The sequence below is a fragment of the Vombatus ursinus genome, unplaced genomic scaffold, assembly GCF_900497805.2.
Source record: "Vombatus ursinus unplaced genomic scaffold, bare-nosed wombat genome assembly UNPS02014792.1, whole genome shotgun sequence".
NCBI lineage: Eukaryota > Metazoa > Chordata > Mammalia > Diprotodontia > Vombatidae > Vombatus > Vombatus ursinus.
This window is the reverse complement of record NW_020954570.1, coordinates 9063581-9080275: the sequence shown is the minus strand read 5'-3', so window position 1 is coordinate 9080275 and position 16695 is coordinate 9063581. Positions and strand designations below refer to the sequence as shown.

At 34.1% G+C, this 16695-nt stretch overlaps 1 protein-coding gene across 1 annotated transcript in view; it reads right to left on the bottom strand.

The window, feature by feature from the left end:
* The window catches only part of MAN2A1 (mannosidase alpha class 2A member 1), a 200723-nt gene that overhangs the window by 43449 nt on the left and 140579 nt on the right, over positions 1-16695 (bottom strand). The window contains exons 13-15 of the mRNA XM_027869175.1: positions 8690-8855; positions 7109-7327; positions 6544-6666 (exon numbers count right to left, since the gene is read on the bottom strand). Of these exons, the coding sequence (XP_027724976.1) occupies positions 6544-6666; positions 7109-7327; positions 8690-8855 (508 nt within the window). The remainder of the gene's footprint in view (positions 1-6543; positions 6667-7108; positions 7328-8689; positions 8856-16695) is intronic.

Sequence of the window (16695 nt, the reverse complement as noted above, 5' to 3'; positions counted from 1 at the left end):
ACAAAGAAAAGTCCAGCAGGACCATAACCTTCCTTAGTTTTGGACATTACTGTTCTCTTAATGCAGCTCGAGATGGGATTCACTTTCTTGGCTGCCATACCACACTGTTGATTCATATTGACTTTGCAGTCCAGGAAAATCACTAGGCCTTTCTAAGACAAACTATCTTTCAAGAAAGACCTTTAGGTCTTTTTAAGGCAAATTTATCTTTCCCTCTTACACTTGAGAAAATTATTTTTAAAATCAAAGTGTAAGTCTTTATATTTTTGTCTATTAACTCCTTATCTTATTAGATTTGGTCAAATATTATGTCAAGATATTTTTGGAACTCCCAGTGCCCCACTACCCTGGGAAATGAGAGTTATCATAACTGTACACCTCAGAATGAACATTAAATACTAAATAAAAGTTCTGGAGTGTGACTGCCTGTTCACGTCTCAGGGATCTGCTCCCACAACCTAAGTAGAGTTTGATTCAACCTGAAATGAATGCTCATACTTATTTATCTCTTTAACGAAATAACTGAGCAGAGCTCCCTACCTGTGGACACTCTGCTAAAATTTAGGTGATTTACATCTGTAGCATTCCCCTAACCTACCAGATCCCCTAACAAAAAAGAAAATGAGGTTAGTCTTGCACTACCAGTTTTTTATGAAATGATGCTGAATTTTGTGATCATTGCATCATTTTGTAAATGTTCATTAATAATCTCTTCTATGTTTCAGAATTGTTTCCAGGAATTAAAATCCACTGGTATAGAATTTGTGGACTAACCTCCATTTTTTTTTTTTTTTTAAATTTGGGACAATATCGGCCCTTCTTTAATATTGCAGGACCTCCATAACTTTTCAAAATCACTGCCAGTGTATCATTTCTGCTGTATCTTCAACATCTGCGGATGACACTCTACTTTGTGGCTTAATTAATCAAGAGCAGCAAGGAGCAAAATTTCTCTGTATTCATCAAGAAGCATTTATTAAGTGCCTATTGTGTGCAGACACTGTGCTAAGTACTAGGAATATAAAGACAAAAACAAACATTCCCTCACCTCAAGATGCTTACACTCTGAACACACTTAAGTAAAAATGAAATATATACTCAAAATGAATACAAGGGCACCAATTTCCTATTAGTAATTTTTGTTTTGTCCTTTCCAATCTAAAATATAACTTGTCTTAGCAGAGGAAAAAAAAAACCCAAGAGTTCGAATATCCCACTTCTCTACATTCTGTTATCACTGTCCCAACTACCTAAAGCATCAGTCCTATATTTCCCCTTTTGTTCTCTCTCCTTGAACTGCAAAATAGCTTTTTTTTTTTTTTTTTTTATTTCTTGGGGGAGTGGGGAGAGAGATAGCAATTGGTATTAAGTGACTTGCCCATGGTCACACAACTAATGTCTGAGGTCATATTTGAACTCAGGTCCTCCTGACTCCAGGGCCAGTATTCTATTCACTGCGCCACCTAGCTGCCCCAAAACAGCTTTTAAAAAATAATCTGCGCTATCTTTAGTTTTATTCAGTTTCAGTTTATTCTGAGCCTTGGTAATTCTGACACTATTATTTTTTTAAAATGAATGAAAGCTAGATGGCACATTGGTTAGAATGCTGGACTTGGAATCAAGAAGACCCAAGTTCAAATCCAATCTCAGACATTTACGTGCAGTTGTGACCCTCTGTGCTTCAGTTCCCTTATATGTCAAATGTTGATAATAATGGAATCAACCTCATAGGGTTGTTTTGTGGATAAATGAAATTATATTTATAAATGTTAATATTATTTTCAATATTATTATTATACTTTTGGATTCCTTCTGTTAATCTGCTCTTGCTTCCATCTTCTGTAGACATCTTTTTAAAAACCAAAGTTGGTGATGAGTTCCCCATCCATTTACTTTGGTTTCTAATGCTGTTCCCTCTTCCTCTTCTTCAAAATTGTGACTCCCTTGTGAAACTCACATTGGTCTCTTATGTCTTCCTTTTCCTTACAGTCTTCTAAATTTCATTTCTGGGGAGCTTTGTATCTTTCCTAGGTTGAATTCATTTGTAGAATTTTAGGTAACTTAGCCTTTTTCTGAACCCTTTGAAATCTATTATCTCCAATTCTTAGGTAAATATAACTATGTCAGGCTTTTTTCACCTTCTTTATCCCAAATTTTAAAGTGGAGTAAATAGTTATTTCCAAGTTCCCAGGATTTTCACTAAAGCAACCAGTTCCTACTTGCTAGAAGGATCATGCAAAGAATAAATTTCCCCTTGTTGGTTCTGTTACCTTTTTTAAGTATAAAATTATCATTTAGGCAATAAAGAAATAATTAGATGCTTTGCTATGGTAGAAAGCCAGCAGATGTCTGGATATTTTATATATTCCATCACTAGTCCATTAGTCAGACAACAAGCATTTAAGTCTTTACTATGTGCCAATCACTGTGCTATGATGCTGGGGACATAAAGAAAACAAGCAAAAAAAAAAAAAAAAAAAAGTCCCTGCTCTCAAAGACTACTACTACACTAGGCCTCCATGCTATATATGGGATCTGTTTCCTGAAGTCCTCATCTATGTCTTCTTTTTATTTAAGTGGGGTGTAATATGATCCACTTCATTTCTGCTCCACTGATCTTGACTTACATGCTCTCAACTACGATTCCACCCTAAAGTACCTAAATTTCCGGACATAAGTATATTTCCCTAGGTGAACTTTACATTTACACCATTCTCCTGCCTCCATTTTTCCCCATCCTGTTACTTATCAATAATATGTACTTTTTCAGTATCCTATTCCAGTCATGGATTATATCCTATGTATTTTCTCAATATACTACTTTGTCTCCTCTTCTACTGTTCATTAAAAAGAGTACTCTGGTAGTGGTATGAAGGATAAATTTTAGCAGAGTGAGAATGGAGGCTGGAAGTACATTACATCAAAAAGACTCGGAACCACTACAATCTACCCTACATAGTCAAGCTTTACATTCCTTTAGAGAAAAGTTATCTCTTTACTTGGGAAAAAAAATACCAAACTGAAAGTTGTACAAGGCTTTACTTCCTTTAAATTTACAAAAACAGAAGACTCTATATGAAACCATAAACCTCCATTTTATGTTGCTTGTTTTAAAATATTCACACATACATAAAATAATCACATAGATATACACACATACTCTCTCTCTCTCTCTCAATTCTATACTTTCTCTACAGAGAAATTGCTACCGCTCTTTCAGAGAGGAGATGGCAAGATTCATCATAGGAACTCTGGAGACATGGCTGGTCAGTGCCTTGATAAGAGGTATCTTCAGAGTAATTTCACTTTACAATGTTGTCTTTGTATAAACTGTTCTTGATTATTTGCTTCACTCCCAATCAGTTCATACTGCCAAGGATTCTCTATAATTGTCTCTTTCATAATTTCATAAGAGTCAACAATAGCACATTACATTGATTTGTTCAGCCATTCCCCAACTGTCTAAGAGGCAATATAAGGCAGTCCTTTAGATTTTAGTTATTTTTCTTTCTACTGTTCCTCCTTTTAATAATCCTTCAGGATCAGGAAGTGTGCTGTCTTTGTAATCCTTTCTTCCACAATATTATCTTTCCTCTTAATGCCCTCTCCATGACTGTCATCTCCACTTATTTTCTTATGGAACTGGATATACAGCTACACAAAACTGTGTGTATTCAACCTTCTTTTGTTCACTTCAGGTTAAGAGTGAAGTTTATTCATCTGAGACGCACTTCCCTCACTCTTTCTTCCATGTTTGTATTTTCTTTCCATTCATGCTAATTAAGATAAAAGGCAAGCCCCATCACCTTCCTCCTTTCTAACAGTGTATTCCTTTCATCCTTTTTTCTTTCCCCTCTTCAAACCCTCAGAACAGAACCAATCCACTCCCTAGGACCTCTGTTTTCTTATTTAATCTCTTCAATGTTGTTTTAAGAAGTTACTGTTTTAAGGGACACTTACTTTCTTCTCCTCCATTAGAAAGTTAGCACTACATCATCATATAGTTTTATTCCAATTGCTCAAATACATTTACCTTTCTGGGTTTCTCTGAACTCTTGTATTTGTATTTCAAAGTTCCTATTCAACTCTGATCTTTTTATCAGAAATGCTTTGAAAATCTTCTATTCCATTAAAGATTCACTTTCTCCCCTGTAAAATTACACTCAAATTCGCAGAGTAATTATTACTGGTAGTAGGCTTTTCTCTTTTGCCTTTAGGAATAGTGTTTTACAAGATCACCTTTCATTTTCAGTAGAAGTTGCTAGGTCTTGTGTGATCTTGACTGTAGTTACTCATTACTTAAATTGGTCTCTGGATTTATATGGTATTTTTTTCCTTTGATTTGGGAGCTCTAGATTTTGAGTGTGACATTCCTGGGACTTTTCATGTTAAGATTCCTTTCAGGAGATAATCAGTGTATTTTTTTCCCCTATATTTGCTTTGCTCTCTGGGTCTAAGCTATCTGAATTTTAATTTATCTCTCCTTGACCTGTTTTCCAGGTCATTAAAAAAAATCAGCTTACATTTTCTTCTATTTTTTTTTAATCTTTTGTGTTTTTCCCCCCCTAACATTTTTTTGCTGTTTCATAGAGTCATTTATTTTTTCTTTTGGTCTCTTCCAGTTCTTAGAAAATTTATTTCTTGGTTAAGTTCTACTGTTTTCTCTTCTAAGCTACTTATTCTCTTTCACATTCTTTCCTTAGGAGCTTTGATTTCATTTCATAATCTCTTTATTCATTTATTCTAGGTATTCATATAGTACTTGTGGAAAAGTCTTTTCTTTGAATCTCTGCTTCCAGTTGTTATGGAGTTAGACTTGCAATAATTTTTGATATTCGATGATATTTTCCTTGATATATTCATCTCTCTAGTTTTACTTCCTGGACTGAGATTTTATGCCAGAGTCAGTCTATAATCTCTATTGTGCTTTTGAGTGAGGTTCAGTGCATGGTCCTTCTCTGTATCCTTTAGCCTCTTGTGCTGACACAAGTGTTTCCTATCCCTTGTGTTAGGATTCCTCTGGACCTTTGAGGTTCAGAGGCTGGAATATTTAGGGTCTTCTCTGGTGTCTCAGGACAGAGTAACAGGGTCCTGGGTTGCCCAGGTCAGAGCACTATGGCTGACTGGCACCACACTGGTCAGGAATTACTCTTGCACCTGGGGCTTTCAAGGTCTCCATCCTGAGGTTATCTCAAGGAAGCTATTTACTTTTATTGCATTCAAGTATAGAACAAAGCAAGCTCGCTGTCATCTCTGGTCATACTAGAAGGCTTGTGTATAAGATTTTCAATTTGACATTTAAGTTAAAGACTAAATAACTAAAAAAAAATTAATCATAGTGTTGTTTTATGGGTAATTTTAAAATATAGAGTGAAACCAACACTTGATTAAGAAAAAAATATCTATTTTTCTAACCACACACCAACTACATAAAGCAACTATTAAGACAATATTAATGCTACCACTTAAAATTTATTACACATTTTAGTAATGCTTCTGCATCTGAACTTTTACTAAGGTTCATTCATATTCTATTTTCCAGAGACTTTGGAGTATAAATATTGCTCTTTTTCTTCTTATCCCTCATGCCCTTTCAAATATTCAATAGTACTTTTTACTATTCAAATCTCTATTCTACATCATAGTATTTAGAAATTTCTCATTTACTCAAGAAACATACTATGAATCAAATAGAGACAAAATTATAGACCTAGTGAATAAATTATAGAATTCAAATGAAAACAAAGTAATATTCATTTTAAGGAGTGAGATCTAAAAGATAAATAAATACAAAAGAATTAGAAAATGATTATTTTCTTTCATCATCTTTGGATTGTATGGTATAGGTGTCAATGAAAAGACAAATTGTTAAAAGATGGGAAGCAGGAGATTGAAAGAAGAAATGCATGGAACCTAGAAAATCTACAAATGAGTCAATGAATAACCAAATGCTAGCTTAGACCCAAAATGCATGAATATGTGTACACATAAACATAAAATCACATGCAGAGAATCGCATACAGTCCGTACTATTTCTATTTATGAGGACAATGTGTTAACTGTAAAAATTTTTTTGATAACTGTAAAATTTGAACTGAATTTTATTCTGAAAAATTGGGGAAAAATTAGAAAATTATGTCATTAACTCCATCAATTTTCCAAATTTCATTTACTCTTGTTTTCCATTATAAATGGTTAAGTAAACTGACATAACATATGGCCCAAAACTTAAGTCAATATATGGTGAAAAGATTAATAAATGGGACTACGGGATAACAGAGTTAAGCACTGGAATGGACTTTAGAGGTGATTTTATCCAACCCTCTTTTTCCTCATAAAGAAATTAGAGGTTGTGACACACTCATGGTTACATAGTATATAACAGGCACTAAGCAATACCATCAAGATTCAAATGCAAGATCTTATGACTCCAGTTTCAGGTCTATACATCGAATCAAACCTCTTTTCCTAGGTTAGAAGAATTTTCTTTCTCATTCCTTAACCTTCCAAAAGTATTGGGGTGCTTAAGCATTGAGAACATACCTTGGCTTCTCCATCAGGTAAGAAAAGATAAGCACCACTCTTGTCTCTACCATTTCTGGTTCCATACCATGTAAATTCCACTTTGACTTCATGGATTTTACCATCCTCTTTATTAGTCATTTTCTAAGGATAGAAAATTCCCCATTTGTAAATATTAACAACCAAACTGCCACAAATTCTAAGTACAAATAATCTCACTATCTCAATTTCCTATTTAAGGAAAATATAAAACCACAAGGAAGCAAACAACTTAGTTATGGCAAACTTCAAAGATTCCTGTTGGATCAGTATGAAAGGATATTAATTGCCTTCACAAGAGCCACTGTCATTCCATAGCATGGAAAAAATACAAGAGTAGGGGACTAGTTTAGGAAATTTACAGTATCAAGGGACTAGTGTCCATCTAGACTCTCTCCCAGTAACTTCTGTAAATTCTATAAGGCTCCCAATATATACTGGGTTGGGGAATGGGGGGTGGGAGGGAGGCGAGGTGGCTCCTGCATATTGTAATTTTTTTGCATATGATAAGCACTAATGATAAGTGATCATACTTATTTTTACATACCTCCATTAATCCAGATCCACTAAAATCAAGTTTTATATATGAGTTCTCTATAGTTATGTCATCTGTATTGAATTTCATTTCTTTTATCTTGAAAATTGTTCCAGAACTTGCTTCCATATTATAGATCGTATAAGTAGCTATGTGTAACTCTGAGTCCTCTGATTCCGAAAGCTGGTATATTTTCATACTTAACGGCAGCAGATGGGCTACAAAGGAAATCTGTTGAATGTGGAGGGAAAAACAGTTAAGGAATTCAATCAACTATCAATTGTTATTAATGAGGGAAAAATATCCTCTCTATAATAAAAATTTTAAACACTATATGGAGCAAATCTATTCCTGAGGGAATTTGCCTGGACAACCTAGGGTAAAACTCCAAATCCTAAGGAGACATATAAGATTTTAATATTAGACATCAGAGTCAGCATGCTGAGAGCCTACTGGACTTAAAGTTAGAAAAACCTAGGCTCAAAACCCACACTTACTAGTTGTGTGACTTAGGTTAAGACATACAACCCTCTCCAGACTTCAACTTCTTCATTTGTAAGGAGAAAGCTCGACCCAAAGACCTCAAAGGTTCTTTCTAAAACTATGATGCTACGATCAAATATGCAAGCATTATGTGGCTATTTCTAAATACTTTTCTAATGGCATTCTTCTAGCAAAGGATTAGTAAACGTTGGCAACAGAGATACAAAGATAATCTAGTTCTTTGAACATTGTAGATGCTTAGTAAATGTGCTGAACGTTAAATGAATGAATTAAAGATAAAAATTTCTTTTTTAAAAAAAATATTGATTCCACAAGTTCCTAACATGCTCTAGATTTGTAAAATAAAGGTGATACACTTAATTGTGTGAGCATGAAGTATATACTCTTTGGTGAGTTTCCTATAAGTTTATATCAGACCACTCTGCTAATTCCCTTTCAAATTAATATAATTCCAATTAAGTAAATCCCAGACTAAAAATTCAATCTGTAGGGTTAAATTTGGAACATCATTTAAAATGGATTACTTAATGAAATTCTCAGAAATGTTTATATTATATAGCTTATATCTTTTGTGATTTTAGCAGTTTAAGAAGGCTTTCTTTTCTAATTCATTAAACCTTATTGTAAAAGCTGCATTAAAATTATCCAGAAATATTGAAAATAGACTACATGAATTACTAAGACCCACAATACTAAGAACTGAAAAGTCTATAACACTTTTCTGGGAAACCAAGACAATAAAACATGACACTATAGATCACATGTGAATTGATAGTAGTTTTAATTTTAACCATATCATGCATAGTAACTAATAATTTCAATTATTTACACATACAAACCAAATGTAGCCAATAGTACATAATACTGACTACATTGTGTTTAATGTAACAAGGTAAACTGAAATATTTATTAATCATCAATTACATAAGACACTGTTTCTAGGCAACAAATCACACAAAGATTTAAAATTCCACAATCTTGGCTCTTGAGGAGCTTACAATATAGTAGGGGAGATACGATACACCTGAAAGTAATAATAAAACAAAACAGAATATAAGTGTATGAGAGAGGTACAAACAAGTAACATACCTGATATGCCTCATTTGAAATTGTATTGGGTCCCTCCCAAACAGCACTAATTTGAATTAAGACAGGTTTTCCTGAATCTGTGAGGAGTTTAACTTTTGATGAACTCACATAGACTGAAACCACAGAGTGACGCTCTTGTTCATAAGGATTATAGATCACAAGGTACCTGCAAAAATAGTTGTATTTACTTTTTAAAAATATTTCAGCTTAAAAAAATTATTTGTGACTTTTCTTGTGGTGAACAGAGCACTAATTAATAGATAAGTAAGAACATTTTATAAGTAAAATATTCTGGCAGAATTTCTGAAAAATCAAAGTTAAATCCTGTACCCATGGTCATCTTCCTGCCATGCCTAGTTAAGCAGCTAGGTGGCAGAGTGGATAGAGTGCTGGACTTAGGAGTCCAGAAGATCTGAATTTGAATTCTGCCTCAGTCACTTCCAAGCTGTGTGACTTTGGGCAAATCACAACCTCTTTCAGCTTCAGTTTCCTGATCTGCAAAATGGGGAAAATAATAGACTCCACTTCACAGGGTTGTTATGAAGATAGAATCAAATGAGAGAATATATGTTCAACATTTTATACACCTTAAAGTGCTATGTAAATGCTAGTTATTTCTATTATTATGATTATGATATCACTTGTTGGAGTATCCTTTGAACCAAACCTTCAGAGACCTGGAGGAGATAATGACACTCAGCTCTGAAACTCACACCAGAGGACTCTTGTTATTGAGAATCTACTGTCTCTACCTAGCTCCAGACTCTTGAAACACATTCCTACCATGCCCTGCTACTGCTGAAACTTATGAACCCACACCCTGAAAGGCTAAATGCCCTGAAGAAACTAGGCCATTCAGCTTTGGAACTCCCCTTCTGGAGCTGGCCCCAGACCACCAATGATGCTACGCCAGCCTCCTAACAAACTGCACTTTTTCTTCAAAGTATATTTGCAAGTCATATATGTATTTATGAGCATACATAAGTACATCATGAAAATTACTCTTCATTAAACTGATTTAGCTCTGAAGCAAATATACCTCAACAAACTATCTACTCATTTATCATCATGATATTAAGTTGTTAAATTTGTCAAGAATTCATGTTTTTAAGGACCGATTTCTCTGGATGTGAAGTATAATAAAAATGTAATTTGTCAGCATAATGTTATTACATTTTAAAATAATTTCATGTAAACTTATTAAAGTTAACATAATAATGAAATAAAAGGGTGTAAAGACAACATGAACTTAAAATAATTTGTTACAAGTTTCTTATCCAAATAAATACACATAGACATACATATACATACATGTTTAAGATAAATTAATACAGAATAAGCAAAACAAAACCATCTCAAACTCTGTAAAAAAAAAATTAAACAAAATAGTATTTTTTTAAATGGTTATGAATGACTGGCTATATGCCTGTACCCTTCAGTTACTTGATGCTAAAAGAAAAGAAGATAGTATAAAAACTGAAGTTAACACCAGTGTTGAGCACTGTATTTACTATCAGTTCTGGAAATCTTTTGATGTCTTTTACAAAGCAGTAGTCCTCAATGTATATTCTTTTAGTTCTATTTTTTCACTCTCCTTCACTTATCAGTTTCCTGGTATTTTATTGTATTCTTCAACATAATCATTCATTAAAATGTAATAACATTCCACTATATTTAAGTATACAGTTAACCCTTCTGCATCACAATTTTCCCCACTGTGGTTTCAATATGTTGTGGGTCAGCATAAAAAATTAAACTGGAATTTTAGGGATGTTTTGTGGAAGTTGCAGACCACATATAAAGGCCAGCAGACAACACAGAAAAAGTTTAAAAACTCAGAAATGTATAAAATAGATGTGTAGGATTGTATAATTGCCCATAACCAAATACTTAACCTAAATTTTACAATATGGTACTGTAAACATTTCATAAGAGAAAAAAATTTTTTTTTAAAAATTCTTCTCTGATACAAAAGGAGGGCCAAAAAATTTTATATGGATTCTCCAGATCACGGGCTCTCCGTCCCCAACCCCAACAACGTAGAAGGGAAAACTATTTATTTAGCCTCTTCCAATCATTGGCTACATAGCTTACTTTCAGTTTTTTTTGCTGTCACAAACAGGACTGCTATAAATAGTGCTGCACAGATAGAGTCTTTATTCCTGATACAAAGAATATTATGAATATAACTCTAGCTATCCTGTAGGAACTCACATAAATTTCTAAAATGGTTGAATTCAGTGTCACAAGCAATAAATTTACAGACAGTTTTCATGAGCACCAAATGATCTTTTACCACCTTTGATATTTTGATGGATTTCAGGTGATACCTCAGAGTTGTTTTAATCTTAATTTCTTTAGCTGTGTTTCTTTTGAAAATTTCCTATCTTTGGACAACTTATCTATTGGAGAATGACTCTTACTCTTATGACTTTGTAATTTTCTTGGAGTAACTAGTTTTTATCAGAGATGCTTAACTGAAAAACTATTGCTCACTTTTTTCTTTCTCTGGATGCACTGCTTTTATTTGTGCATGTATCTGTATCTATAGATAAATTTTCATAAAATCAAAACCGTCTCTTTTCGTTATGTCTTCTCTATGCGGCTAAATAAGAGATTAGTTTAAAACTCTTTCCTTTTTCACAATGAAAGCTATTGCCTTCGATTATTTTTGGATAGTATGACTTTTCGTATTTAGATTGCCAATCACCATTTTCTGCAAAAGTAATTTACAATTTTCCCAACAGATTTTGTTGAATACCCCAGTAATTTGTCTGTTGGGGTTTACTGAACTCATCAAAGTTCACAACTTTGCAATGTCTTACTTTCAAACCAAAATATAAAATCAGTTGTGAAATCTTGTTATTTTTACATTCCCAGTATCTTTCACACCAATTCTCTTCTCCCCACACAATCAACATCCCACCCTAGTTCAGGCTCTCATCAGCTGAACTACTGCAATAGCCTCCTAACTGGTCTCTCTACTTCAAATTTCTCATTTCAATACATCTTCCACACAACAGCCAAAGACAGTGATTTTCCTAAAGTGCAGTTATGCCCATGTCACTCTCCAACTTCTTTATTGAGACTCTCTATTGCCTTTAGAATCAAATATAATCAACTCTCTCCTCTTTAGTTTTTAAAAGTCTTGCCCCAAGTTACCTTTCTCACCATATTTATACACTGTTCTCTTTTCCACTTTCAAGTTTAGTCAAACATGCCTTCTTTCCATGCCTCACTCATGAAGCTCCATCTACTGTGCATTTATTAGTTTGTAGTGTACATTTGGTTCTTATATAATCTATACCATTGATCTGTGACAAATAATTGTGATATTTACCAATTTATCACACAATGTCACAAAGTTCCATCTGCCTTTCTCTCTTTTTTAAAAATTTCCCTTGATTTTTTGTTTTTTTTTACCTTTTGTTCTTTTATTGATTTTTAAAACTATTTTGTCTAGTTCTACAAAGCATTCCATTAGTATTTTGATTGGTATCACATTAATCCTGTAGATAAATTTTATATTATTATCTACTTTATTATACTTGCCCCATTTAAACATAAAAATCCTATACAACTCTTGGAAGGTTAATGCCAATGTATTTAGTTTTTAAAATTTGCTATATCCTTTTTCCTTCTATTTATTGTTTCTGGTTTTGGATAGTCTTACATAAAAATGTCAAAGATGCGTATGGGTATATTGTCTACCCTGCTTCTCAGCTGAAGCAATTGTCTTGATTAGCCTTTTGTTTGCTCTTTTCAGAGCAACCAACAATTTCTTAATTGCCTAATTTGATGCATTTTCTCAGCCTCAGCCGCATTTGACATTATCTATCACTTCCTAATCCTACATACTCGCTTACATGGATTTTTATGACTTTTGTCTCCTTCCTCCCTGTGTGATAGCTGCTTCAGTGTCCTTGGTTAACTCATCTATACCAAGTCCTCTGACTGGGTGTTTCACAAGGTTCTGTAGTAGGCCTTCTTCTATTCTCTCTCTACACATTCCCTCAATAACCTTATTAGCTCTTACAGGTTTAACTATGATTTCTATGCAGATGACTCCCAGATCTATTACCCAGCCCCACTATCTCCCCTCAGCTTTGTCCTAACGTAACTATTAGATATCTTAAATTGGCTACCAGGGAGGCATTTCAATTCAACATGTCCACAATGGAATTTGTTGGCTTCCTCACCTCACCACACACCCCTACTTTTGAGTCCCCACCAACCAAAGGCATCAGCATCAATCCAGTTTTCCAGCTTCATAATCTCAGCATTATCCTCAACTCCCCACTCTCCCCTGACCCCACATATCCATTCAGTTGTCAAATCTTGCTGTTTATAATTTTACAACATCTTTTGTATTGATCCCTTCTCTGCACTCATACAGAAAAGCATCTTAGTTCAAGCATTCATCTTAACTACATTATTGCAACAGCCTAATTGGTCTCCTTGCCTCAAGTCTCTCCCCAGTGCAGAATTCAAAAATGCAGAAGAAAATTCAAAAGCAAAAAGCAAGAGACAAAATTATGAAAGACATTAATTTCTTAATGTGCCAAAAAAAAATCCTCTTTGAAGAGGTGATGCACAGATATTTAAAAGTCACAGGTCTCCCATAAGAATATGACAAATTAAAAAATTTGAATACCAAGCTTAAGGAAAACAGCAAGAAGTTTTTCAACTTTGAAGAATCTTCAACCAAATAATTTAGGGTTATATCATTACTACAAAAAATTAAAGAACATAAAGATATTCCAAAAAGCCAAAAAGTGACCCCTGCAAAGCAAAACAATACACTGAGACAAGCAAGATTTTTTCACACATAAATTGTTAATGTTAACAGCCCTTCAACAGGAGGCATTTCTACCCACCCCCCATTCCCCAAAAAAAGGAATACAAGAAGAGTTCATAAATATAATTTTCAAGAAAGGACTAGGCAAAAGTCAAACCATACTCTAGCACATAACTCATAAATCAATGCAGAAAGGTGTTTATAGACCATAAGAAGTATTTGTTTTTAAAAATTGACTTTTGAATCCGAGTCTATGGATTTCCGCCCCCCTCCAGAAATCTCTTTATGCTTTATATACAGGCTTGCAGGATGATAGATCTAAAATTAGAGGGACCCTCAGAGAACATCTAGTTAACCTCATTTTTGAAAGGAAGAAACCAAAGTCCAGGGAGATCAAGTAACTTGTCCAAGGTCAAAGTAATAATCAGGAGTGGGTTTTGAATGTAGACATTCTGATATTAGTATTCCCCTGGCCAAGTCTAGAGATGGTTTAAAATGTAATACTGTGTTGTGTGTGGGTTTTTTTTTTTTGAGTAATCATTTTGTTAAATATTTCCCAATCAGATTTTCATCTGGTTCAAGGCTGTACCCAGGAGTGTTGCTATAAGCCTCATGTTTGACCTCTCTATGCTAGACTATGAGCAATTTTTACAAAGGTCCCATGAATATTTTTTCTCCATATGTAGGAACTCCTGTTTTTCAACATTCCATTCAAGTCCTTAACTTCCTTCATTTAATTTTCTGTTACCCTTCTCCAGATCTAAGGAAGAATCAAAATAAGTTACTATTAAGTCCTTATTATTATTTTTGCATTTCAGTTAACTTTCTCTTTATCTACTTACTTTCCATTCCATTCCATGAATTTATATTTAATATGTGTATATTTTAAAAAATATTTAACAAATGTATATTTAATATATATTTACTGTCATTCAGAGAACTATCTACACATGCATTGAGTGCATTCTTGATAAGGGTATTATAGAAACGAGTCAGTTTTTACAAAAGATATCTGATCAAATCCCACCTAGACACTTAATAGCTGTCCATTGATTATTTTTTTAAAAAATTTTTGATTGAGTTAAGCAACATACAGCCATAAATTTTCAAACAAGTTGTGTCTCATTGATGCATCAAAATTATTCAAGATGCCTTAAAAGATATAACAGAAATAATCTTTTTTCAATGATCTTCTGATCATACACCTCAAGTGAATCAATGCCATAAATGCTCACCAAATGTGTTCAGTGAAGAGTTCAAGATGAAGGATTCCATATGGATGGTGAATTGCACTTAATACTCTTATTTGTAGATGACACTGTGTTAGTTCTATAAAACCCCAGAAAACTGCCTACTGCCCAGATTACAGCATACAGATACATGGACAATTTTTAGAGCCTATGCATCAGGATATCTGGGACAGACAGTACAAATTGACAATGAATTGGGTTTAAAACTAAACAGGAGAGGGAAGAGCCTTCAGGAAATTGCAAAGTTCCTTGAATGACCTCAAGATGACGGATCCCTTGAATGACCACTTCAGAAACAAAAGTTTTTAATACCAACACCTTATCAGAGTTGTATGATTGTGATACCTGGAAGACAAATAGCACTTGAAGAATTAAAAATATGAACCTCAAGAGGGCAACAGAGGAGTGCTGGGTGGATGTGAACAAGGATGGAACCATATAACAAATGTGGAACAGGGAAGAACTGAAGTAAAGGATGCTAAGAGGAAATCTAAGAAAGGAAAAGAAGATGGGCTGGTTACATGGCAAAGGTAAAGGATAACAGGTGGAAAAATCAAATGCTCCACTCATATCCTCATAATATTATGATTTGAGGAAGGGCCCCAGTGGTGAACTTATGAGAGTCAAGGAAAAAGTCACATAAAATAGGAAAGCGTGGGTAAGTTACAATATGCTTCATCAGCAAATTCAGTAATCACAGATCCATGTGAATTCATTTGGTTACTACCGAATGGCCTTTGGTATCTTGGAGCATGATGCTGGTTTCTGCCATTCCCAGGAAGTTTTAACTTTTTCAACTCTGTAACACACAACGTGGGACTCTTTCCCTAATTGTTGTGTGCCTCACCTGGTCCACTATTTCAGGCAGGCCTAATTATGCTTTAATTTGTTTCCTACTCCCTGATCATCTCATCAGCCACTTTGCCACTGTGTAATGTATCTTTACTCAACCATGCCCCTCAAATACTGAAACCATGATCAAATCAACTCTGTAGAGGCATCTAGGTGGCACAGTAGAGAGAGGGTTGGGCATGGAGGCAGGAAGAACTGAGTTTAAATCCAGCCTCAGACATTTATTAACTATGTGACCCTGGGCAAGTCATTTAGCCTCAATCTGCCTCAGTTATCTCAACTGTAAAATGGGAATAAAAAAGCACCTATCTCATAGAGTTGTAAGGATTAAATGAGATAATATTTGTAAAGTACTTAGCATAGTGCCTGGAACATAGACACCTAATAAATGCTTGTTTCCTCTACTCTCTCTCCTTCCTTCCTACCTTCCATCTTTCCTGTTATTGTTCATCAAAGGGGAATATCATTCTACACCACTATAACATCCCTGTAACTTTGCATAACAAACTGATGTTCCCTGGCCCACATTCCACTAAATGTGTTCTCTCTCCCTATTAGAATGTAATCTCCTTGAGGGCAGGGACAGCATTTTATTCCCAGCATTTAGGATTGTGTTAGCATATAAGAGATTAGAAAAAAAAATAATTTCATTAATCTCATTTAATTATGTTAATGTTACCTCTTTGTTCTACTTTGCTCAAAAATCACAACTGTAACATCTGAATTTTTGTAATCACTTGAGGCATGACTTTTATTTCTGTCTAAATCTGTATGTATCATTGAGAAACATTTCTGTATCTTCTATTCAACACATTCTTCAATTTTTTCAAATTGTTTTTGAGGTTCTTTTCATTTAAACAGTAATTCTGCGACACTAATTTTCATAGTTACTACTGATTCATGTTTTTATTCCATCAAACAAATAAGTCTGTGTTACGGTTTTTTTTTTTTAAACCAACTCTAGGTACTTTCACAACTATCAGTTCTAACCTAGAGCTTATAGAAACACAGATAATATTCCCATATCCAGTTTTCTTGTCTTTCCAAAAACAGAGATTCCTACTATTAGGAGATAAAACTTTTTTATAGTCAACATACTCGGAAAG